The sequence below is a fragment of the Capra hircus genome, chromosome 1 (genome assembly GCF_001704415.2).
Source record: "Capra hircus breed San Clemente chromosome 1, ASM170441v1, whole genome shotgun sequence".
NCBI lineage: Eukaryota > Metazoa > Chordata > Mammalia > Artiodactyla > Bovidae > Capra > Capra hircus.
This window is the reverse complement of record NC_030808.1, coordinates 37,070,987-37,098,698: the sequence shown is the minus strand read 5'-3', so window position 1 is coordinate 37,098,698 and position 27,712 is coordinate 37,070,987. Positions and strand designations below refer to the sequence as shown.

The window sequence follows — 27,712 nt, the reverse complement described above, 5'->3', positions numbered from 1 at the left end:
GTCTACTCCTGCAACATCACTATCAATACCTCTGAAAAGACTGAATAAAAATGGCAGTATCGTCAATTTTACTTATAATATCTAACTATAAAAACAAGTCAGGGAGGGTACAGTGGAAGGATGAATGAACTTTCATTAGTTTTTTATTAATAATATAAACATGTACATAGGAAAAATGGTATTTTAAAGATCACAATTTGGACACCTTGGCTATTCACTGGTAGTGATTGGTTAATAGTTGTTTATATGTGTTTCTATACCTTCCCTTTCTTCCTCAAAAGTTAGCATACTATATATACTCCTGTGAATCACTATGCTTTTTTTTTTCAAACAGTAAATCCTAAAATTACTCTGAAGCAGTATAAAGAAATTATCTTTATTACTATATTCTTTAGTAATAAAATGTTCCTTATATGCATGTTTCATCATTTACTCAGCCACTAAAGAACTACATACAGTGTTTATGGGTAGTTCTCAATGTTTTGCTTTTACAAAAAGGGCTGTGAGGAATAAGTGTGTGAAGGTATTATTCCTTATTGTGGGAACAGACTTCAGGAAATGGGATTACTAAACCAAGGAATAAATACTAATGATATTTTGATAAGATATTATAGCAATGTCCTGCCTCTTGTCCTCAATTCATAACACCTTAGGCAAAGAAAAAGTGTAAGAAAAGTTGGTCATGCAAGAGAAATTTCATGTCTGATTTTTCCTACAAATATTTCACTCTGGTAAAACTTAATTTTGAATTTTTGATATAATAAACAGCATAACAGCACCGCGCAATTTCAGTCTTTTCATGTGGAAAATTATGAAAGAAACTTAAAAATAGCAGGCATATCAAAAAGAAAAGTAAAGTTGCCAGTTTAAAGATACTATCTCTTTTCTGGCTGTTATAGTTCTGAAATTTGGTAATTTTCTGAGTTAAGAAAATAAGATGGAATTCAACTATTTAATTCCCTAAGTGAAAGTTGCTCAGTCATGTCTGACTTTGCAGCCCCATGGATTACACAGACCATGGAATTCTCCAGGCCAGAATACTGGAGTGGGTTGCTGTTCCCTTCTCCAGGGATTCTTTCCAACCCAGGGACTGAACCCAGGTCTTCGGCATCGCGGGCGGATTCTTTACCAGCTAAGCCACCAGTGAAGCAAATTCCCTAAAATAAGATGGAATTCAATTATTTTAAAGTAAACTGAACAAAAAGCCTTCACCCAAGGTTCTTTTCATTCCTATTTATTCCAAATTCCAACAATTTAGCAAAGTTTCACACCTTTAGAAAACAAAGTAATCTTTGTTTAATTACAAACGCCCTTTTCTGTGAGTAATGTATTTGATACAAACTATAGGACAGGAATTTCAGAGACTATGCCAAGTTTTCTATAGCAGACAGTTTAACAAGGACTTCCTGTTACCAACTAGCTCCAGTGGAAACAACCTTCCTTTAATCTGAAGAATAGGCAGCTAACAGGCAGAACCGGACTCTCCAGGTGTGAGGTAAGCGATCTGCTCTCACTTGATACGAGCTGCAAAACAACTTTATATCTAAATTATTTGACTTCATTATGTGGCTTTCAATTACGTTAACTAAATGAAAACCATACAGAGATTAGCCTGTGAACTATAAGACAGAGATTTAAATAAAATATGGATAAAATGTTACAGGTGATACTCAAGATTTTCTCTCACAGGCAAGACTCCAACTACGCAGGTGGAAAAGCAACAAAAACAAGCCAAAGGAACAAGACAAAGGTAAACAAACCACTCTTTTCTGTACTTTTAATGTGAGACATCCAGAGATTGAAATCTGTGACATTTAAAAAGAACTCGACAGATAATTGAAGCTACCTGTTTTGCTCAGATTTGGACCAAGCTACAGGCAGCTGATCCGTTCACATATACTATCGATAGGCTGAATGAGACAGGAGTTGAGAGTCCCTAGAAAGAGACCACTACAAACAAAATCAACATTTCCTTTTAAGTCCTTTAAAAAATATCTTTCCATTTTGGAAACACTAGAAGGTCAGAACCTATAAAAACAAACTTCAAATTCTTTCCTCTATAAACAGACTATATAAATTATACTGCGCTTGCTTTAGAGAATATTTTTCCGCTTAATTCCGAAAAGAAGTTTATACCCAACTTGCCACATGTGTATAATGTTTAAAAATTAAGGAAAATTTTCTATAAGGCCTTAATTTCTTCATTGTTGTTTCCTAGAATCTTTAAAATTAATTTGAGGAAATTAAAAAATAATCATGTTGTAAAAGGACTACTGTAAAATATCGACATAATTTCTTTTTAAGTACTCAATTTTAGATGTTTCAGTTAGTACTTAAATTATAAAATTCAATATCAATATTATATTTGATTTGATAATTTTAAAAACTTAAGTCACCATCACTTAAATGCAAACTACACAGGTAGTTCCAAATGTAAGTTTAGAGGCTTAATCAAAACATGTTTTATTTTTTGATATTTCTTCAAAGTTATTTTACAATTGTTATGTGAGATTTTAATATATAATATTTCAAATCAAAATAATATTTCCATTAGTAAATGCTTTAAGGGTAAACGTGAAAGCTGACTATGTAATACCCAGAACACATTACCTCTGTGACAATGCAGTTTTAAATTTAATATAAAAATGTAATATATGTACAGCTTACTTTAGTCAGATATGAGAGAGTTCAAAATTACATGACTCTTAATATTTAAACAAAATAGTCTTACTGTTAAAGAGTTAATTTTACAGTTATTTACACTAAACAAAAAGTAGAATTTAAAAAGCACTCAAAGGTTGCATTACCAAAAACTGTATAATTTTAACTGATGTAATTAACATAATTCGCAATATTTTTTTTAATTTGTTTTCTTCCTGTAAGCAGCCAAACAGGTGAACATTCCAATAACAGCTGCTTTCACCTTGAACTAGGGAAATGCTGCACACTGTCTTCATACACAGAAGCAAAAAAAATTCCATTTTTTGTTAAATAAACATTTGTTACATTTCTTGAAATGTTTATTCAAAGTGAAAAGTTAAAGTGTAGTCACTCAGTTGTGTTCGACTCTCTGAGACCCCGTGGACTGTAGCTAACCAGGCTGCTCCGTCCATGGAATTCTTTAGGCAAGAATACGGAGTGGATTGCCATTTCCTTCTCCAAGGGATATTCCCAATCCAGGAATCAAACCTGAGTCTTCCGCATTGCAGGCAGATAATAGTAACTATAAAAAGAAATGTCTTACTTTTAAAAACTCTATAAATTATATAAAGCATCCATCCAGGGCATATTTCCTAAAGCATTAGAAAAATTTTACTCATATTTCTGTTCCTAGAAATGTTCCCTATCTGCAATAGGGTGGAGAAACTTTTTAGTCATATGTTTGCTTTTGTATTTCAGAGAACAAATTGTCAATTTACTTACTGTATTTATAAATCAGTGTTCTAACTTTCTTTTTTCAAATATTACATTTAAGCTCAAAGATACAATCAGTTGTTAACAGTAAAATTCAAAACTGTATAGCAAAGCAGTACATTAAACATGCTGAAAGATGACATATTTGAATAGAACTCTCCTGATATTAAAAAAATTAATTTAAGGTACAGAAGAGATTGCATAAAATGGTAGTATCATCAATTTCACTTACCTAAACAATTAAATGATTTCACAACTATGTGCTTAATATTTTATGCCTTCATGAACTCTGTCTCTTCCAACTTTAAATTCTAATACTTAGATATCTCACTTTGCTTATATAATTTATAAAGACAGAAGAAGATCATAAGATAAATTGGAAATAGTTATACATAAAGTTATGAGTATGCAACCACTGGAAAACGCAATTTATCTATAGAATGAAAGTATACCCAAATACCTACATTAAGTTAGTTTCTACAGAGATGAATATAAGGATTTAAGGAATATCTGAATTATGTAAACTCTTTAAAGTAATCACCTATGACTTTCAGTGAAGATGCACATACAAAGAAATTCCTCCTCTTGCTAGAAACCTAAAGAAGTGCTTGATATAATCTTATGGGGAAAAAGAAAAGAAAGACAAATTTCTAAACTACATTATTATATCTGAAGTAAGAAAGGGAAATTTCCAGGTGCCAGAAATGAAGAGCAAAACCACTCAGAGCCAAAGTGGAGAGCAGGAATTAAAGCTAACTCCACTGGTTACTGGGCTTTCCTGGTGTGTTAGTGGTAAAGAATCCATCTGTCAGTGCAGGAGACTCTGGTTCGATCCCTGGGTCAGGAAGATCCCCTGGAGAAGGGAATGGCAACCCACTTCAGCATTCTTGCCTGGGAAATCCTATGGACAGGGGAGCCTGGTGGGCTACAGTCCATGAGATCACAAGAGTCAGACATGACTTAGTGACTAAACAACAACAACAACAACAACCAACCACTGGCAACTAGGGGCAAACACTTTTATCTTAGAGGCTGGGGTTTAGAGTGTGCATAATTGGGAACTAAAGTCAAGTTTCCTGTATAAAGTATTGAACCAGAAAAAAACAGAACACAGTCTGCATACAGAAAAAGGAAAATCTCTGTTGGTTTGTCCAGGACTACAGCAAGGAGTGATGTATTCACTCAGGCTACAAAATCACTACAGAAAAATCAGGCCCATACTTATACTACCTGAGCTATAGAGATCCCTAGAGAAAGGTCAGGCCCACACACTCAGTATCTGCAGGTCCTATGTCCATGGATTCAACCAACATCAGATGGACAATATTTAGGAAAAAATCCAGAAAGTTCCGAAAAGCAAAATTTGAAATTTCCATGCACCAGCAACTATTTACAGAGCATTAACATTTTATTTACAAACATTTATATATGTTACATTGTATTAAGTATTATAAGTAATCTATAAATGACTTGAAGTATACTTTTTAAGTAAAAATATATAAGAGGCTATATATAAGTTGTATGCAAATATTACATCATTGTATGTAAGACACCTAAGTATCCATGGGGTTTGGCATCTGTGGGCGTCATGGAACCAATCCCCCACAATATGCAGGGACAGCTGTATACTAACTGGGCTATGATAGTTTGAGTATGTCAAACTCATAGTTGTGGCAATCGTAAAAGTGAGGTTAAGAACATATCCATAATGCAAGGCCCTAGGGGCATTCCTATATAATTCCCTACTGAAGATAAACTGCTGATGAAGTTTACTAAACACATTTGTCCATCACCAAGAAAAACAGCTGGTGACCACAATAAACAAGGGAACTATTTCTAAGTAAGGCAACCCACTCCAGTATTCTTGCCTGGAGAATCCTGTGGACAGAGGAGCCTGGAGGGCTGCTATCCATAGGGTCGCACAGAGTAGGACACGACAGAAGTGACTCAGCATGCATGCATGCATGCATTGGAGAAGGAAATGGCAACCCACTCCAGTATTCTGGCCTGGAGAGACTCCCAGGGACAGAGGAGCCTGGTGGGCTGCCATCTATGGGGTCACACAGAGTCGGACACGACTGAAGCGACTTAGCAGCAACAGCAACAGCAGAAATAACCTAACAATGTAAAAGGATCCTGAACATAAATATATTTTAAATGTTCAAAAGAAATAAATGAAGACATACACAAGATGAACGCAGTAAAACTTTAGTTGATTTTATATAAATATTTACTATAACATGCACACACTGAAAGGAAATCTGTTTTTCCTTTAATATCAGTAACATATATAGCTTTATAGAAAAAGAGATTAAAAATACTTTCTTTTGCTAGTAAATTTACTATGATTAATGAATATGAAATACATATTGATATATTTTAAAGAGTTATTTAAAGTATCTTTTATTCAAATATGAAGCTGTGGTATTCCTTCAGGAAACTGTTCTTCCAAAAACACAGAAACCCAGGAAAAGATCACCTTTAGAAGGGTCAGAGTCAAATATCTTCATTTCCAAAATCAGTGACAGTAAAATTTACCTCCTTAAAAGCACTTTGCAAAAGCATATTGTGCTGCTATATTTGAAATACCCTATTTCTTTAAAAAAAAATAATTTAAACTATGATGCTTCAAAAAGAGGCTTTTGATGGCACATGGCACTGTTCATTCATCGATTCATCGATAACTAAAACAAAAAATAGAAGAACCTAACTTGCCGTAAGTATATTAGAGTTTATTTCGGGATTTGTTTCAAGCCATGCAATCAAAGAGAAAATTATACACTGTAGTTCTTCACAACTGTGAAATTAAAAAAACTTTTAGGCTACTTAGCACATGAATAAAAAATTAAAATCTGTTTTGGTTTGATACCCACTCCCCTTATTTCTCGTCTAAGCCTCAAATACTCTTTTCTTTTCCCCACATTATGAGGAACAGAAGTCAATTAAAAAAACAGTGCAACAAACATCACACCTGCTATGTACAATGTAGTTATAAAAATTCATAGTAACAGGTTACATGTATGTAAGTACATACATGTATGTATGAATAGGATACATAAGTCTGTGTACATGAAAAGGAATGCAATACACCTCACTTCCTATCTTATCTCATACTATGACTACAGCAGAAGAAAATATAAGAATGCCAATTTTTTCATGGTGCCAAGGCTAGAATTCAAAAAATTTTAGTAGATTTCCCATGACACAGGTATATGAGATCAGAACAAATTATTTTTCTTTTTCTAAAGTACTTAATTTGAAAAATTCTAATATGCAAAATCCTAACTAATACAGATGGTAACATAATTATTTTAGATCTAATATGCTACACTACCTCCTGCAAGAACTTTTTTCTTTTAAACACAGCATTTATATTAAAAACATAATATCTGATACAATTCAACTTCACTTATAACATGTTTCACTTAGGATAATCTAAATTAAAAAAAAATTTTAGGCTACTTTCTATTTATTATGAAATTAAGAAAAATAACAGATCTACAATCAAGGGAGGAAGGGAAGGCGGAAGGAAGAAAGAAAAGAGTTTATGACTGTTTCAAAAGCAATATGACATCCTAAACACCTTGGGAAGGAATTAATTTTTAGCATCAATATGGTAATACCAGAGGAAGCATATAGATATGTAAGTGATAAACACTAAAGCAAAGAACAGTATGGAACTATTCAAGATAATTCACTAAACTAACCAACTTTAGTAAATTACTTCCTTCTATACTGGAAAGATTAGTCTTTATCAGAGGCATATAATAAATCATGTGTGATAACTCTGCTTCCTCAAAGTTATTACATGATAAAAATTTCTACAATCACTTATCAATAGTTTTTAGTTCTTTTTGAAAATCTTCACCAGCATAATCATCAAATATTTATAAAATACTGAATATAAAAGAGCATATAGACAATGCCAGCTTTATATAACATATACATTCTAGGAAATTTATATTAAACATCTTATAATGTAAAAAAGCACTGGCCTAGCAGCCAGGAAGTTTGCATTATTATACTAGTACTACTAACAAGCTCTGGGTAAGACATTTAACTTCTCTGATTTTCAATTTCCCCATGAGAAAAATCAATTAGTTAACTCTAAGGATTAGTTAGATATTGATTAGTTAACTCTAAGGATTAGTTAGATATTGATTAGTTAACTCTAAGGGTTCATTTTGGAAATTACAATATTCAATAGATGTGGAAAAAACCAGGTTCATGACCTCTCTTTCGGAGAACAGGTGAGGACTACACATCACGACCATCGTCCTTCAGTTGGTCGGGGAGGTGCAAAGCAGAGTAACATGCTCTGTTTCATTTCAGGGCTACAGCATGTTAATGTCTGTGAGAACTCTCCAGTACTTCCAACTGCCCTACCAACCTACCACATTCAGAAAGGTGGAGCTTAGGTCTCTGAAAGACCAAGATGGGAATGAGAGCCCCTGCCTACCCAACATGGACATGAAACATGAATGAGAAATACATCTTTGTGGTTGTAATACACCAAGATTTGGTGACTGGATATTACTGTGACATAATTATGCAAATCTTGACTGATAAAATGGGACCACAAGAAAGTTCTCATAAACTGAATTATTTAAAACTCACAAGAAGTTCCAACTTAAATTAGTTTATAAAGTTAAAAATCTTTACAATTTATCTTTTAAAACTGAATTTTTATATTAAAAATATTAGGTTAACTACAATTAATTATAATTATAAATAACGATGAAATTATATATATAAATTTCAAACATATATCTCCTGCATTGCAGGCAGATTCTTTACCCCCAAACCACCACAGAATCCCCCATATAGTCTAAAAGATGTGAAAAATATAAAAAATGATAACATCAAACTTTCTGCACATTTAATTGGCTGCTCTAGTACTGAAATCTTTCTCAATTAAAATCAGTTTGTTTTTATTTTAATAAAGGACTTAAAAAATAGTATGCTCACATACTATTAAATAAATTTCCTCTATTTTGTCTATTTCCTACTTGTAAAGGCAAAGGCCAGTAAATACATTCCTAGAAGACATGCTTAACACGATGGACAGATAACTGTTTTATACTGATCTACTTTCCTAACACCCAAAGTCTGCAATCTATATTGCCACCTTCTCATCATCTCCCTTAACTAATCTTTTCACAGATTTTCCAGGCTTAATGTTATAGCTTATTATTTTTTTCCCACAGATCTTAGTAAGCCACTAGATTGGGTTAGCTCTATTTCTAAAGTAGAGAAATTATTCCTTGCAAATAAGGTAGAATACAGACATTGGAAAGGTGGAGAGAGAGGGAGAATAAAATCCTTTCCCTACATAGAAGTCTCTTATTTGCGTATATTATACAGACTGAAACTTTTTTAACTTCTAATATAGCAAATCAGTGGTAAAATAAAAGACCTATAGCTATTTGAATTACATATTTAAATAATTTAAAATACATAGCAGAAAATTGTAAGTGCATTTCAGGAAACAAAAACTTGCTGTTAAATGTTTCCAACCAATACTTCAAATGCTCAGCAATTCAGGTACACAGAAATGTCTCTGAGTAAACAGTTAATATCTATAAAAGACTTTTTCTATCAAAAACAGATTTCAAGGTCTTATCATTTGTGATCTGCCTTCTTTCTCAACCACTTCATTAAAATAGCTGCCTCTTCTGAAAACTTACCTGAACTGATCTCTATAGAGCATCTGACACCACTGAAAAAGGCATTATATTATAGCAAAGAGGGAGTCATTCACACTAGACTGCCTGAATTTGAATCCCAACTCTACAAGCTGACATCTCGGTTAAGTTCCCTAAGATCGGGTCCGAATGTTATTATCTGTAAAACAGAGACTATGGTAATACTTAATTCAGAGTTCTTAAACTTAGAACAGTGCCTGTCAAATATTAAGAACTCAAGAAAACACGAGGTGTAAGGAGCTCAATATGAGAACTTGAATAACATAAGACTTGTCAAGGCGCTAGAAATACAGAATGAATAAATATCCTTGCCCTCATGGAGCTTATATTCAGGGGATAGAGCAGCCAATAAAGTAAGATAAATAAGTAAAATGTAGTGAAAAGTGCTAGGAAGAAAACTAAAGCTGGGGATGCTGGTTGCAGTTCCTGATAGGGTGCCCAAGGACAGCCTTATGGAGAGCGGTGTTATTTCAGTAAGATTTCAGATGGTAAGTGCTAAAGCCCTAAGGCCAGGTATGTGTAAGGAATAACAAGGAGAGCAATGTGGCTGAAGCAGAGGAAGTGAAGAGTTGTGGAGGCAGGGTCAGAGAGGCAAAAAGAGGGGTGGAGAAGTCATACAGGACCTTGTGGTGGTGGTTTGGTCACCAAGCAAGTCTAACTCTTGTGACTCCATAGACTGTAGCCCGGCCTCTGTCCATGAGATTTCCCAGGCAAGAATACTGAAGTGGGCTGCCATTTCTTTTTCCAGGGGATCTTCCCAACCCAGGGATCAAACCTGGATCTCCTACATTGCAGGCAGACTCTTGACAGACTGAGGGAAAGAGACCTCAGGGAAGCCTTACAGGACCTTCCTCTGAGAGATCATGTTAAAGGAGGATTTTAGATATAGGAATGATGTGATCTGACTTACATTTTAACTCTGATCTCTATACTAAGAAAAGACCAAAGGGGCAAAGGAGAAGGGGATACAAAGGAAGAAACAAAGAGACAACTGTAATAATTCAGGTGAGAAAGGATGGTGCTGACTTGAGTCAGGCAGGTAGTTCGCCATGTACCCTAAAAAGAGATTGGCAAGATTCGCTATTAGTTTAAATATAAGGTATGGAGGGAGGGGGGATGGGGGGAGGACACAAAACAGAATATTCAGAATGACTCCAAATTTTTTGGTCAAGTGACCTGGATGAAGACTGCAAGAAGAGACCAGAAGAGATGCCACTTACTGAAATGGAGCAGCAGTTTGGGAGTTCGGAGGAAGATCAGGAGCTTACTTTAGACACAGACATTCAAACGGAGCTGTTGAGCAGACAGGTGTTATGCGAGCAGTCTCATAACACTTGAGATATAATTTTGAGTCATCAGCTAACAGACAGTATTTAATGCTGTGAGGCTTGAAAACAATGGTGGATAAAAAGAGAACTGTGTGGAAGCATTCCAGTATTCAGAGGTGGGAAGACAAGGAGAAATCAGAGAGGAGAAAAAGATGAAGAGCGAGCCAAAGAGGCAAGAGGAAAGTCAGGAGAAACACTTGGAAGCATTTGAAGAAGTAATGGTGGTTACATGCTGCTGAAATGTTAAAATCACCAATAAGTCCTATTGTTTCCACCTCCAAAATATATCCCAAATGGTTCCCATTGATTCCATCTAGTTTCATCATCCAGACCTCTCCTGGAGGTCATCAGAAAACTATTTTCTATACAGTGATAGAATTCCAGTTGAGCAATTTTAAGTCCTAAAAGATGATGCTGTGAAAGTGCTGCACTCAATATGCCAGCAAATTTGGAGAACTCAGCAGTGGCCACAGGACTGGAAAAGGTCAGTTTTCCTTTCAGCCCCAAAGAAAGGCAATGCCAAAGAATGCTCAAACTACCGCACAATTGCACTCATCTCACATGCTAGTAAAGTAATGCTCAAAATTCTCCAAGCCAGGCTTCAGCAATACGTGAACTGTGAACTTCCAGATGTTCAAGCTGGTTTTAGAAAAAGCAGACAAACCAGAGATCAAATCATAGAAAAAGCAAGAGAATTCCAGAAAAACATCTGATTTCTGCTTTATTGACTATGCCAAAGCCTTTGACTGTGTGGATCACTATGGAAAATTCTGAAAGAGATGGGAATACCAGACCACCTGACCTGCCTCTGTCAGAACTGGACAGGGAACAATAGACTGCTTCCAAATAGGAAAAGTAGTACATCAAGGCTGTATATTGTCACCCTGCTTATTTAACTTCTATGCAGAGTACATCATAAGAAACGCTGGGCTGGATGAAGCACAAGCTGGAATCAAGACTGCTGGGAGACATATCATTAACCTCAGATATGCAGATGATACCACCCATATGGCAGAAAGTAAAGAAGAACTCAAAAGCCTCTTGATGAAAGTGAAAGAGGAGAGTGAAAAAGTTGGCTTAAAACTCAACATTCAGAAAACTAAGATCATGGAATCAGATCCCATCACTTCATGGCAAATAGATGGGAAAACAGTGGAAACAGTGGCTGACTTTATTTTGGGGGGCTCTAAAATCACTGCAGATGGTGACTGCAGCCATGAAATTAAGAGATGCTTACTCCTTGGAAGGAAAGTTATGACTAACCTAGACAGCATATTAAAAAGCAGAGACATTACTTTGTCAACAAAGGTCCATCTAGTCAAGGCTATGGTTTTTCCACTAGTCACGTATGCATGTGAGAGTTGGACTATAAAGAAAGCTGAGCGCTGAAGAATTAATGCTTTTGAACTGTGGTGTTGGAGAAGACTCTTGACAGTCCCTTGGACATCAAGGAGATCCAACCAGTACATCCTAAATGAGATCAGTCCTGGGTGTTTATTGGAAGGACTGATGTTGAAGTTGAAACTCCAATACTTTGGCCACCTGACGCAAAGAACTGACTCATTTGAAAAGACCCTGAGGCTGGGAAAGATTGAAGGTGAGAGGAGAAGGGGACGACAGAGAATGAGATGGCTGAAAGCCATCACCGACTCAATGGAGATGAGTCTGGGTAAATTCTGGGAGTTGGTGATGGACAGGGAGGCCTGGCATGCTGCAGTCCATGGGGTTGCAAGGAGTCAGACACAACTGAGTGACTGAACTGAACCAAATATAGTTATCTATTAAAAACATAAACCTTAGGTCAATATCCTATTTCTCTTTTAACTGTCATCCCCTGTATCAAAAATAAAATCTAAACTCCTTACTTTGACCCACAAGGCCATTTGTGATCTGATCCCTGCCTACCGTCCTGATTTCACTCCTTCAGTGTTACTGCTCATATTAATTTCTACCTCTCTCTAAAGCTCTAAAGTAGCTAAGTCGTGTCCAACTCTTTGCAACCCCATGGACTGTAACCCACAACGTTCCTTTTCCACAGGACTTTCCAGGCAAGAATACTGGAGTAGGTTGCCATGCCCTCCTCCAGGGGATCTACCCAGGCATCGAACCCAAGTCTCTTAAGTCTCCTGCACTGGTAGGCAGGTTCTTTACCACTAGTGCCACCTGTGAAGCCTGATTTCTAAAATTCAGGCAGTAATTTTGTCCTTAAAACACAGCAGTCCAATTCACTGCTCCAGCACCATGTGTCTAATTCTCAGGATACACTTCCTTGGCTCTTCATCTTCTTGATATTTATGTCATACAGCTCAAATAGCTCTTTAGAGAGGCCTTGCCCAATTGATCTATCAAGATCTAAAGTTATCTCATTTATCTGTTTAATTGTATATTGTCCACCCCCCTTCAGAGAGTAATTACTCAAGGACAGGTATTATTGAATATACAATACAGCATTTAAAACTTTGCATAAAGTAAGCTTCAAAAATTATCTGACAGAATGTAAATTTCTTAAAAGCAAAGGGATATTAGTTTAACTTTTTATGTAATAAAGGTATCATTTCTACAATATCCTTTATTGAATCATCATTCAAGAATATCTTGAACATCTCTAGAGATGGCAAGGTTTTTATGTCATGAAGCAGTTCATTCCATGTTCAGACAGCTCTACTTATGTGAAACGCCTTCTTTATACTAAATCAAACCTCACTCCATGTAATTTCCACCTGCTGCCTTTTGGAGTTATGCCAAGTAAAGCCTAATAAAGTCTAATCCCTCTTATATATACAGACCTACACATTTTAGAAAACAGTTGCAGATATTCCCTACACCTTTTTTCAGAATAAATATCTCTTTTTCTTTCAACAACTCTCCATATACTACAGCCTTCCAATATCATCCTTTCCATGACAGTCTGAAAATACCCATTTATGAATTTTCACTTCATACTTAACACAGTCCCTTCTCCTATCCGCTTTAACTAGCACAGAATCAGTGAAACAAATATCTTTCTTAGTCTAAACATAACACTATCACTCATGAAAGCACAATAATTATTCTGATACTTTTGATTAAAAGCTCAAAATTAACTAAATCTCTAGTGATTTTCATAGGCCCTGCTATGAACTTAGTGGTATTCCGTTTTATAGATGTAAAGGTGTTTTCTAAACTAGGTGAAACATTTTAAACCTATTCAGTTAAATATATTTTTTTAATTTCAGTATAGTGTTCCTTGAAATTTTAATTTTCAAATACCAATTCTGTACTTCAACATACTAAAGAGCTCTCTAAATTTTGCACCATCAACAATTTTGAAAAGAATGCCTTCTGTGACATCCAAATAACTGATAAAAAATATTTGCATAAATGTATCAAACACTGAGTGTGATAGTATAACAGCATAACACTAGAGACCTTTTCTCCTAGTTGATATTGATATCACGTGTGGTTCAATGAGCTACTTGTAACTCCCTAATGACTTCTTATCCACAAAAATATCATGAAAGGTATTCTGAATGCCTTTCTAAAGTCAAGATTAACTATGAAAATAAAGTATTTTATTAACAAGGATTTCCTTTCATTCACTTCATTCACATATGCACATTATTATACATGTATATGCATATCACTATATATAACTATGTATATCAACTGATTTCCTGAATAACTACCAACACAGGATAAAGTAAATCTCAATATCATCGGTGTCTCTCAAATAAGATTTTTATATATCCTATAAAAAATACCACTTATTATGAATTTATATAAACAAAGCTATGTCAAATAATGTGTTAGTCAATTCCAGAAGACTGAGAAATTTTAAGATAAATTCAATATTATCTATATTGCTTAAGGCTTTCATTTGGAATCTCCTGTCATTATACTGGTTTTAGTTGAATTGCACATATGGGCTTCCCTGGTGGCTCAGACAGTAAGAATCCACCTGCAATAAGGGAGACCTGGGTTCAATCCCTGGGTCAGGAAGACCCCCTGGAGGAGGAAATGGCAACCCACTCCAGTATTCCTGCTTGGAGAATCCCCATGGACAGAGAAGCCTGATGGGCTACAGTCCATGGCGTCACAAAGAGTCGGACATGACTGAGTGACTAAACACAGCACAGCAAAATGAGAACGTTTTTAACATTACATAGACCAAATTAACTGGGAATCGTATCTTCAGTAATAAGGACACATTCAGAGTGACCTTAAAGTCCTAAAAAGATCTGGTCAAATCATCCATTCTAAGATAAATCTTCCTAAATCAAGAAAAAACTATTCTGTGGCAGTATCATGATACTGAAAAACTTACTTTGGGGCAATTATTTCTCTATCACTGCTTACTCAGCTACTTTACGCAACTGAACAGGGCTCACAGAAGCCCTGAATTATGTAAAGTAATTTATAAGACATTTTACACTACTTTTCCTAGTTGAGTAATCTTTATGAGAAAATTCTTATCAATTTTTCTTATTTTTAACCATCTTCTCAGAAAACCATGAGGGTTTTTCCTGTGAGATAGATGTAGCTATGTGAAACCAACTCCTACTGGGGGAAAACACCAATTTTTTCTTTGTTCAACACCATCATTTTTGCTTTTAGGAGAAAAGAGAAGATGAAAGACCGACTTCAAGAACTGAAGCAACGAACAAAGGAAACTGAGCTCTCTAAAGACAAGGATGTGTTGACTACAGAAGCAGAGGAACAAGGGGTGTTTCTGCAGCAAGCTGTTATTTATGAAAGAGAGCCTGTAGCTGAGAGACACCTACATGAGATACAAAAACTACAGGAGAGTATTAACAATTTGACAGATAATGTTCAAAAATTTGGGCAGCAACAGAAAAGTCTGGTGGCTTCAATGAGAAGGTTTAGTCTACTTAAGAAAGAGTCTAGCATTGCAAAAGAGATAAAAATCCAAGCAGAACACATTAACAGAGGTTTGGATGATTTAGTAAAAGAAGTTAAAAAGTCAGAGGATGAAAGCGGTCCATCATCAGTGGTCACAAGGATACTTAAATTTCAGCATGCTGCAATGTTCCGCCAGTTTCAGCAAACTATGTTTACATACAATGACACAATAGCAGCAAAACAAGAGAAGTGCAGGACATTTATTTTCCGTCAGCTTGAAGTTGCTGGAAAAGACCTACCTGAAGAAGAAGTAAATGATATGCTTCATCAAGGAAAATGGGAAGTTTTTAATGAAAGCTTACTCACAGAAATCATTATCACTAAAGCACAACTCTCAGAGATAGAGCAGAGACACAAAGAACTGGTTAATCTGGAAAACCAAATAAAGGATTTAAGGGATCTTTTCATTCAGATATCTCTTTTGGTAGAGGAACAGGGAGAAAGTGTCAATAGTATCGAAATGATAGTGAATGGCACAAAAGAGTATGTTAACACTACTAAAGAAAAATTTGGACTAGCTGTAAAATACAAAAAAAGAAATCCTTGCAAGATATTGTGCTGTTGGTGTTGTCCATGCTGTGACTCAAAATAAAGAAGCTATTTTAGAAATTTTTCCAGTGCAATGAAGGGTGTCCTATAATTTACTGTCTCATATCACTCTTTTTCATTTCATAGAGTCACTCATAAACTTTCATCACTACTAAGTTAGAATTTTCCCCTTTCATTCTTACCTACTAGAATGACAGAAATTTCTCAAGCTAGTAACATAAAACAAGTCTTCGACTATTAAACTAAATATAGTATATTAGCTTCAAACTCATGGGCTAACTATTAAAAATGAGATGAATCATCTTAAGTTTCTAGACAGATAACAAGCTCTATCACATATTTTTTGTAACTTTTAATGCCTAAACAAGATAAATGTCAATAAATGAAAACTACTTAATCCCTCAGGTTCCTTTAAGAGCATTCAGGTAGTTAAGAATTGTATAAAACAAGACTTCAAGGAGTGCTATATTGAAGCAAAATCAAACTGGAAGCTGTATAAAACCTTTTATGTTCAGATAGGTCAGTTAACTCAGTGGTGAACAAATCCTAGGAAAACCCAGCTATTAATATGTACTCAATAAAGAGTCTAGTTGGTAACTAGGAGCTGATTCTAGCTTAAGGCCTAAAAAGCTAAGTGAAGGCACTGTTTTCCTGCCCTTGGATCCATTCAGGACACTGTATTACAGATTAAGAAAATTGGCAAATAAATTAAAAAACAAAGATAACTGTATTATTCTTGGAAGTTTCTCCATCACTTCATTGTGAAGTCAGGCAGTAGACTAGGGACTAGGGATACACTCTGAACTAACGTGGGGATAGAGTTTTGGAACTAACATCCTAGTGGAGAAGGGACATAACAAATACAAATAATTAGACAATGTTAAGCTCTGGGCAGAGATTTAAAGTAAGGATGATAAGACAGACTGTCAGAGCGGCTTCTTTTGACTGGGTGGTCAATATAGGCCTCTCTAAAAGGTAACGTAAGTGAAGATCTACGTGGTGAAGACAAGGGAAACATTTACTCTAGGCACATGAAACAAACAGTACAAAGACCCTGAGGAGACTATAACTTACTCCATTCAAAGAAGAATGAGCATACAACTGTCATCAGTGGGGAAAGAGCAGTGAGGTAAGAGATGAGGTTAAGAAAGGTCAGCAGGGGCTAGACGTAAAGCTCTGCAAGTCGGAAGTTTCCAGCAAGTGTAACGAGTGCAAAGCCCTCGGGCTGTTTCTGGCCTGGGAATAATGTTATGGAATTTATGTTTGAGAAAAATCATCCTGTCTACTGTAGGAGAATGGGTTAGAATGGAATTTAGGGCAGGTGAATAGAGGACTAGCACATACGTATAAAAAACAATTAACAGGCTAATGCAACAGTCCCAGTTAAGGAGGTTTGGGATAGGATGGGAGGGCTGGTGGTGATGCTGGAATCAGCAATACTAATACTCAAGACTGATAAACAACATGCTTTCTATGTCCCAGCACTGTTCTAATGATTTTACAATTTTACTAATAAGAACACTGAAGCACAGCAAGGTTAAGTAACCTAACTTGGGCCATAGAAACTGTACAGAGAACTGGGATTTGAACCTAAGCAATATGATTCCAGGAAACAGTTCTTAATTACTATATACCATGTTGCAGTGATGGGGTAAAAATTAGACTAAAATGTGATAGATTTAACAGCTATTATCCAATCTGACTGGATTATAATACCATTTATAATCAGAAAAGACAGAGATGAAGGTTTCAAAACTATGCGTGAGGAAGAAATCAAGAAATTCTATCTTGGCCAAGAGAGTCTGAAATGACCATAAAATGTGTTAAGTGAAGGCTTCTAAGATACTAGTTACATCAGGAGGAAATTTTGGGAGATGTCAAAGCTACAGATTTGGGTCATCTGAGTAAGTAAAGTAAGGTCTCAAAAGTATCTAGATGTAAAAAACTGGAAGCCCAGAAAAGAGCCTTAAGTATTCTAAAATTTTTATTTAAAGGAGAAGAGGAGTTTATGAAGGAGACTGAGAAGAGCCCATCAAAGAAGTAGGAGGAAAACCAAGAAAAGAATGCTGTAATGCAAAAGTATTTAAAGAAAAACAAAGTTATAGTACATGTACTTCTGCTCAATGTTATGTGGCAGCCTGGATGGAGGTGAGTTTGGGAGAGAATAGTTGTAGTGTTAGTTGCTCATTTGTGTCCGATTCTTTGAGACCCTATGGACTACAGCCAACCAGGCTCCCCTGTCCGTGGAGATTTTCCAGGCAAAAATACTGGAGTGGGTAGCCATGCCCTCCTCCAGGGGATCTTCCTGACCTAGGATCAAACCCGGGTCTCCTGCACTGCCGGCGGATTCTTTACCATCTGAGCCACCAGGCAAACCCTGGGGAAGAATGGATACATGTGTATGTATGGCTGAGTCCTTTCGCCGTTCACCTGAAACTATCACAACATTGTTAATAAGCTATACCACAATACAAAATAAAGAGTTTTAATTTTTTTAAAAATAAAAGGAAAAACAAAGTTGAGGAAATAAAATAAAAAGATTAAAAAAAAAGTTGAGGAAATAGTCAATTTTTAGGTAAAATAAGAATAGCAAAGTAACAATGGATTTGGCAACATAAAGATAATTTGTTGACTCCAACAAGAGCAGTTTCAAGGAACTGTAGGGAAAGAGGCACAAATGCAGTATGCTGAGGAAAGAATGTGATATAAAAATGTACTGATTTACTACAGGCAATTCTTTCCAGAATTTTGAATAGAATCCTATAAAAATGAGAAAACAGACAGAGACGTTGAGTCAAAAAATTCCACAATATACCACAAAACACCAGAGCACATTCTGCTGACGGAAATGGTCCAGGGAAACAAACTCAGTATAAGAAAGGGAAGGGATAACATACAATAGTAGAAAGAGGTGGGATCTAGAGCAAAAATGGAGAAGCTAACCTTAGATAGGAGTAGCAACACATCTTCTATATTATAGGAGGGAAGGTTAGGTTAGGAATAAAAGCAGATAACTGAGCAAATTTGGTGGTGGGAAAAATGAGACAGTTCTTATATGACACTTTTTATTTCCTTAGAAAACAATGGGGCAAAATTATAAACTAAAAGCCCCATGATTAAGGAAGAAAAGAAATATCAGTATGTATGTGTGTGTATATGTATCTCCTAACACTATAAAATGGAGAGGGCAATGGCACCCCACTCCAATACTCTTGCCTGGAAAACTCCATGGACAGAGGAGCCTGGTAGGCTGCAGTCCACGAGGTGGCGAAGAGTCGGACATGACTGAGTGACTTAACAGGAGCAACACTATAAAATAATTTCAATTTATAAAATAATAAATAAATTGAAGAGTTTTATACTTTGCTGCTGCTGCTGCTGCTAAGTCACTTCAGTCGTGTCCAACTCTGTGTGACCCCGTAGACGGCAGCCAACCAGGCTCCCCTGTCCCCTGGGATTCTCCAGGCAAGAACACTGGAGTGGGGTGCCATTTCCTTCTCCAGTGCATGAAAGTGAAAAGTGAAAGTGAAGTCGCTTCAGTCGTGTCCGACTCTTAGCAACCCCATGGACTGCAGCCTACCAGGCTCCTCCATCCATGGGATTTTCCAGGCAAGAGTACTGGACTGAGGTGCCATTGCCTTCTCCTTATACTTTGCTAGTTACCATAATTACCAGCAGAGAAGGCAATGGCACCCTACTCCAGGACTCTTACCTGGAAAATTCCATGGACAGAGGAGCCTGGTAGGCTGCAGTCCATGGGGTAGCGAAGAGTCCGTTACGACTGAGCGACTTCACTTTCACTTTTCACTTTCATACACTGGAGAAGGAAACGGCACCCCACTCCAGTGTTCTTGCCTGGAGAATCCAGGGACGGAGGAGCCTGGTGGGCTGCCGTCTATGGGATCGCACAGAGTCGGACACGACTGAAGCAACTTAGCAGCAGCAGCATTATGAGAGACAAAATGTTTCCTATAGATCAGCTTCAAATATTTCAGTTCAGTTCAGTCGTGTCTGACTCATGGTGACCGCATGGATTACAGCATGCCAGGCCTCCATGTCCATCACCAACTCCTGGAGCCTACTCAAACTCATGTCCATTGAGTCAGTGATGCCATCCAACCATCTCATTCTCTGTCATCCCCTTCTCCTCTTGCCTTCAATCTTTCCCAGCATCAAAGTCTTTTCAAATGAGTCAGTTATTCGCATCAGGTAGCCAACGTATTGGAGTTTCAGCTTCAACATCAGTCCTTCCAATGAATAAAGTAAATCAGGACTGATTTACTTTAGGATGTACTGGTTGGATCTCCTTGCAGTTCAAGGGACTCAAGAGTCTTTTCCAACACCACAGTTCAAAATCATCAATTCTTCGACACTCAGCTTTCTTTATGGTCCAACTCTGACATCCACACATGACTACTGGAAAAACCGTAGCCTTGACTAGAAGGACCTCTGTTGACAAAATAATGTCTCTGCTTTTTAATATGTTGTCTAAGTTGGTCATAATTTTTCTTCTAAGGAGTAAGCGTCTTTCAATTTCAAATGTTTACTGCTGCTGCTAAGTCACTTCAGTCGTGTCCGACTCTGTGCGACCCCATAGACAGTAGCCCACCAGGCTCCCCCGTCCCTGGGATTCTCCAGGCAAGAACACTGGAGTGGGTTGCCATTTCCTTCTCCAATGCATGAAAGTGAAAAGTGAACGGGAAGTCACTCAGTCGTGTCCAACTCTTCGCAACCCCATGGACCACAGCCTACCAGGCTCCTCTGTCCATGGGATTTTCCAGGCCAGAGTACTGGAGTGGGGTGCCATCGCCTTCTCTGTCAAATGTTTAAGGAACATATAAAAAAGATAAATTTAGGGCTTCCCTGGTGGCTCAGATGGTTAAAAAAAAAAAAAGATAAATTTAATGATAAACTCCCCAGCTAATCAGGTGGTGAGTTTTTCTCCTGTCCCTTCTAAAGCTGTGCTATATCCTTTTATGTAGTGCCTTACTGATACTTTGTTCCTAAACTGTTTATCATGAAAACTAAGAAAATCAAGTACTATTTATTATTCACTAGCATAATTATATACAGATGGTTTCAGAAAATAGCAATTTTCTATAGTAATATTTATATCTCAACATACTCCTTTTAATACAAGACAACCACAGAAAGATTCACAGGACAGCGATATATCACATATATTACAGGCTTCAGCAATATGTGAACCGTGAACTTCCAGATGTTCAAGCTGGTTTTAGAAAAGGAACCAGAGGAACCAGAGATCAAATTGCCAACATCCGCTGGATCATGGAAAAAGCAAGAGAGTTCCAGAAAAACATCTATTTCTGCTTTATTGACTATGCCAAAGCCTTTGACTGTGTGGATCACATTAAACTGGAAAATTCTGAAAGAGATGGGAATACCAGACCACCTGACCTGCCTCTTGAGAAACCTATATGCAGGTCAGGAAGCAACAGTTAGAACTGTACAGGGAACAACAGACTGGTTCCCAATAGGAAAAGGAGTACGTCAAGGCTGTATATTGTCTCCCTGCTTATTTCACTTATATGCAGAGTACATCATGAGAAACACTGGGCTGGATGAAGCCTAAGCTGGAATCAAGATGGCCAGGAGAAATATCAATAACCTCAGATATGCAGATGATACCACCCTTATGGCAGAAAGTGAAGAACTAAAGAACCTCTTGATCAAAGTGAAAGAGGAGTGAAAAAGTTGGCTTAAAGCTCAACATTCAGAAAACTAAGATCATGGCATCTGGTCCCATCACTTCATGGGAAATAGATGGGGAAACAGTAGAAACAGTGGCTGACTTTATTTTTGGGGGGCTCCAAAATCACTGCAGATGGTGACTGCAGCCATGAAATTAAAAGACACTTGCTCCTTGGAAGGAAAGTTATGACCAACCTAGACAGCATATTCAAAAGCAGAGATATTACTTTTCCAACAAACGTCCATCTAGTCAAGACTATGGTTTTTCCAGTAGTCATGTATGGATGTGAGTGTTGGACTGTGAAGAAAGCTGAGTGCTGAAGAATTGATACTTTTGAACTGTGGTGTTGGAAAAGACTCTTGAGAGTCCCTTGGCCTGCAAGGAAATCCAGTCAGTCCATCCTAAAGGAGATCAGTCCTGGGTATTCATTGGAAGGACTGATGCTGAAGTTGAAAGTCCAGTATATTGTGTATATACCACACACCTGATGCGAAGAGGTGACTCATTTGAAAAGACCCTGAGGCTGGGAAAGATTGAAGGCAGGAGGAGAAGGGGACGACAGAATATGAGATGGTTGGATTGCATCACGGACTCAATGGACATGAGTTTGTGTAAATTCCGGGAGCTGGTGATGGACAGGGAGGTCTGGCGTGCTGCAGTCCATGGATCACAAAGAGTCAGACATGACTGAGCAACTGAACTGAATTGAACTGATATACCACATACAATTTCATTGTTATACTTCAAAAGCATCCTATTAAGCAACAAAAACAACATATTTAACTAGCTGCTGAATATATTGTTTATTCACATACAACACATATTAAAAGTAGCCATTTTTTCCTTAAAATTACCTTAAAAGAAAAAATTCTTAAGCATTAGAAGCGTAATATTAGGAAGCTACTGGCTCAGAAAGTAGGCAATAACGAAAATAGTGAAAACTACTTTGAGCACTTGGACTCATTCTTACTAAGCCATGTCAGTTTCTGTAAATCAAAAGCTTCAGGTAGCCTGAAATCACACAAGATACTTTAAAACTGGCTCTCTTAATTCAATCTACCTGGGCACCACATATCAGCAATCAACAGCAACTATTCATTTCCAAATCACATGCACAGAACACTAGTAAAGAACTGCACTAGATGCTTTAAATACATTATTTCAGAATTCATGCAATATAAATATTAAAATCCTTATTTACAAGTGGAAACATAGAAGCTCAGGATGATTACTCAAGGCCTGGCTGACTCCAGAGCCCATGCTTTCCCCTATACCAGTAGATCCCAATTTCTGTTGTGCATCAGAGAGACCTGGAGAACTTGTGGCAAAAATGGAAGCATTCTTGGCCACACTCTAAAAAAATGTAGCTTGGCCTGATGCTGATAGAGGTGATTCCTAGAAAACATCTTGCTGCTTAACAACACAGTCAACAGGTTTTTCTTCGTTGTTTTGTTTTATAATAGACTGTGTTGGGACAGGGGAGGGAAAGGATAGGAACCTCTACGGGTTCTTGGAGCATAAATTACTTGGGAAGTCAACCAGCTAAGAAGCTTTACTGTAAACTACAGCTGCTACTAGTGAAGCTGGATGCCGTAAGAGACAAAAGGTGGCCCTCAGCAAGGTAATGCAGAGGTAAGTCTACCGTGTAACTAAATAAGGTTGATGAAGATGACAGCTTGGTTAAGTTTCCACTGAAAGAAAAGAAATCTTAAGCCAATGGGCCCTATAAAGTGAGTAGAGGTTTCAGACAGTAAATTAAGGGACTCACCACTACAACTAAAGATCAAGTGATTAAATGATGTAGGTTGTCCCCACTCCCATACTTAAGGGTTTCCAGGATTTGACAAAGGACCCAGGTTCTCCTATTTCTCACTGAAAGCTGTAACTCTGTAAAAGTACATTTGACTTAAATTCTAAGGACAGTGTTAGGATAGCCCACAACCTAATTAACTTCTCTTGGGCACTTACAAGAAAAAAATATCACTCAAACTAACAGTTTTCCATAATACTGTCTAGAAGAAAGCTGAGTCAAGTAGGTACATAGAAGCTGAAAAATCCCCTTATCAAAAACTGATAAAATCCTGGTTATTGTTTCTCCTAATATAAAAACTCACTGCCATTTTTTTTAACCTCTTTGGTCATGAAATCCTTTAGCAATTTGAAGAGAGCTAGAATCTGCTCTCAAGAAAAATGCACAAGCACTCTGAACTGTGTACGTGATTACAGAGGATCTGGGAAGCCATCCGTGGTACAAAGACCTCTAGGTCAAAATATTCTTTTTCACTGAAATGTTCATAACATCTAATCAGATTATAAAAGAGATATTATGTTTTCTTCCCTGAGTGAATCTCCTACACATTTAACACTTTTGGTGTGAGGTATATAATTTATGAGGTTTGACTAAAAGTTAAGTTAGGTCATATAACTCCACAGGAAAGCAGACAGTACATAAGGAAAAAGTGGCACCATTCCAAGAGTTCAAGTGTGCTAACACAGGTAAGAGTTGTTATCATTCTGGGAGGAAATTTTAGGCAGTGGATCTCCAGAGTTATTTCAGTTGGCAGTATTAGGAGATTCAACCACAAAAGGCGAAGGGTAATTTACATTCGCTCTAAGGGCAACATTTAAGACTATATTAGAAAGAAGAGATACAGAAAGAACATGCATCTTCTTATAACATTAGTGTAACCTTGGGTTGCTGAAAATTTCAACTTAAGATGTTTAAAATATCTGCCAGCTCAGTCGCAAGGAATCAACAAACAGCGCCTTGTTTTATTGACAGAAAACTTCTATGGTGGATGTTGAGCTTAAATTTTGAAATTACTGCTGATTTCAGTGCTACTTATACACCTGCAAAAGTTGTTTACTTTTTCTCTTGGAAAGGTCTTCTTTATCTGACTATGTAGCATTAGGCTTTTAACAAAATAATTAAGTTATAAATGGTTAAAGTAAGCATGTGTATGTGGAGGGGAATGTGAGGGTAGATAATATATTTCAAACCTTAGTTAATTTGAGTACATTGTTTTTGTTTAGTCCCTAAGTTGTGTCTGACTCTTTGCGACCCCACGGACTGTAGCTCCCCAGGCTTCTCTATGGGATTTCCTAGTCAAGAATACTGTCGTGGGCTGCCATTTCCTTCTCTGAGGGATCTTCCCAACCCAGGGATTGAACTCATGTCTCTTGCATTGGCAGGCAGATTCTTTACTGATGAGCCACAAAGGAAACCCAATCAGAGTGTAGGTTCAAATTAATCTCTATAATAGTAGAGATGAGAGAAAAGAAGCTTTCTATTCTAGGTAAATACACAGCTTAACACGATAACATGGTAACATTTAATATCTTAGAGCAGATATTTACATCAAATCTGTTTTTACTTTTAGAAGAAATACAAATCACTTCTACCTTTTTACCAAAATGGATTCTTCACATAGACTATACTATGGTTCACATTATAATATACAGCTGAATACAATATTTTACAGATACTTTTATTAAGGAAGAGGTATTTAACCATTAAGGCTTCCCCGGTAGCTCAGCTGGTAAAGAATCCACCTGCAATGCAAGAGACCTGGGTTCGATCCCTGGGTTAAGATTCCGTGGAGGAGGGCATGAGAACCCACTACAGTACTCTTGCCTGGAGAATCTTCATGAAGAGAGGAGCCTGGTGGGCTACAGTGTATGAGGTCACAAAGAGTTGGACACAACAGAGTGACTAAGCACAGCACAGCATTTAACCACTAAGCCCAAAGAAGTAAAGTGACTTGCCAGGGTCATAAATTCACAATAGCTCTTAGAATCCAGGTTCTAAGTGCTCCATCTTCTCCCTAAACCCATGTTTTTTTCAACTTTTCATCACTTATTTCAGAGATCTGACTAAAATATTATGCTGATTAAGAAGTAAATACTACGTAACTGCCAAACAGAACTTCCAAGCTAATAAAGCACAGAAGCCTAGTGATCTGTGATTCTGACCTTTCCCGAGAACCCTCAAGTCTGTGACATGAAATGACACGTGACTGAGACTTTATGTGCAACAACACACGCTGTGAGACCAGTATGCAGAATCCAGTCAGGCAGAGCTGGAGAAGTGTCCAGGACCTGCTGTCACTGTCATCTACTCTGCTTCTCATAGCATGAATGAATCCTGCTCTACCAATCTGTAACCTTGTTTTCACTGATAATTCGTCCGGTTTATTTCCTTCTGTTGAAGGACTGAATCTTCTTACAGGTCTGTTGTTCTCTGCTCATAGAGGATGGGAAGAAAAAATAATCAAGGGGTTGAACTGAGTTCTGAGAAGCTTTGCAGATCCTAAATCCACTAGTTGAGGCTGAGAAAAGTGGCAAGCAGAAGACATTAGATGTCATAACTGGATTTTTCAGCTAAGAAGTCCAGATGTCCATGGCAGGAAAGAAGCAGCTGTGTGCAACAAGGAGCACTGTAGCCAGCCTCTTAATTGGGTAGCCTTTCCTCCATCTCCATACCCACCAGCCCAGAGCAGGGACTTTAGTAGGGCTCTACTGGAGGCCCTTTCCACTTACTAGCCACTTACGATCCTTTCCTCTTACTTTTCAATGCCATATCTATTATATGCTAGAGTTATTATCTGAGTTATTATGCTAGAGTAATTTATCTCAATGATAAAACACAGACTTTCCTATCTGCAAGGAGCTATGAACGCAACCTGGACTCCAGAGAAAAGTAAAATGATCAAATCTGCATTTAAAAAGGAGCTCTTACGTACTTTATTCTTGCATTGTTTCACTTATGAAAGCATATACCAGTTCTGTGATTTGAAAAATATCAAATAAAAGGGCTTGGGCTCCTGCCTTCAGTGTAGAGGAGAGCTTAGAGAACAGGCAAGATGCTAGCAGGGAGACTGGTCTGGAGAGTAATCAGTAACACAAGGGAGAAGTGAACAAAGGTTGAAAGGAGTTAACCTCAAACGGAATAGAGAGGAGTCAAGAGACTCAAATATTAAAACAGTTAACATCAATAAGACAAACATTGTAGGTCAGAGACAAAAAAGGTAAACAGGAGAACCTTCAAATATGAGACAAGTGGATATTAAAGAGGGATTTATAAACAGAAAAAAGGGTGGGATAGAAAATTGTATATATTATATGAACACTACATACATTACATGTTTTACAAAAATATGCACAGGAAACTCATAAAAACGATAGCAGCGGTTGGCTTTGCATGATAGGCCAATCATTTTTTATCCTCATTCTTTCTTACATCTTCTAAATTTACTAAGAATATGTACTTTCTGGTAAACTGGGCGCATTTTTGAAGCACACACTTCTCAAAACTTTAGCCTAATTAACAAAAATTCTATAGTTGTAAAACTCCCTTAAGAAAAATCATTCAGATGGTGAACCATTTTATGTTTCATAAACATATTATATGATCTATAATTAATTCTCATGTCTTTGTGAGATCTCACTGACAGTTAAATTGTAATTGTGAGCAATCATTCTAGTTGTGAATTGTTTCCTTTTTTCCAATTCTGCAAATTCACTAGCTAAGAGAAGTGACAGAGCTGAAAGCAGGTATGTTGCTGACAGTTATCAAACCATACAGTAAACACTGCAGACACTTACCAGCTGCACGGCTCTGCCTCGGGCTTTGTCACAGACATCTGCATGACGGACTCTCACTTCCAGTGTCATCTTCTCAATAAGACCTTCTACGATTATTTTAAGAGTAACATGCCCGTCACCACCACCACTACAGGACTCCTGATCTTCTTTTACTTGTTTTGTTTTCAATATACTTATCACCTAATGTACAATACAATTTATTTATTACATTTATTGTGTGTCTCACCTCCTAGAATGTAAGCTCCTGAGATCACACATGGAGTTTTATTGTTGCTGTTCTCAAATGTATCCCTGTAACTAAATGGATCCCTATACCAGAACAATGCCCAGCGTATACTGGATGCAACAAATATTTGCTGAATTACTACTTGTATGAGTGAATGAAGGCATGAAAGAATACATGAAAAAAAAGAATAAATAAATGACTACTGGGTTAAAAAGCACACTCAATTATTTTACAAATGAACATCATTTGTTAGTACTGTTTATAAGTCACTGGT

General features: G+C 37.1%; 2 protein-coding genes across 4 annotated transcripts in view; one reads left to right on the top strand and one right to left on the bottom strand.

Moving 5' to 3' along the window:
• The window catches only part of ARL13B (ADP ribosylation factor like GTPase 13B), an 81,591-nt gene that overhangs the window by 22,625 nt on the left and 31,254 nt on the right, over window positions 1–27,712 (bottom strand). The window lies entirely within an intron of this gene.
• Window positions 1,382–16,616, top strand: STX19 (syntaxin 19). Of its 3 annotated transcripts, none has more exons than XM_018055226.1 (3): window positions 1,383–1,495; window positions 1,690–1,750; window positions 15,041–16,616. In XM_018055226.1, exon 3 carries the CDS (start codon window positions 15,054–15,056, stop codon window positions 15,936–15,938), a length of 885 nt encoding a protein of 294 aa, XP_017910715.1. In that variant the 5' UTR covers window positions 1,383–1,495; window positions 1,690–1,750; window positions 15,041–15,053; the 3' UTR covers window positions 15,939–16,616. The 3 variants fall into 3 exon arrangements, with proteins under 3 accessions (XP_017910826.1, XP_017910715.1, XP_013825188.1); XM_013969734.2 differs by having other exon boundaries at window positions 1,664–1,750; XM_018055337.1 differs by lacking the exon at window positions 1,690–1,750 and having other exon boundaries at window positions 1,382–1,495.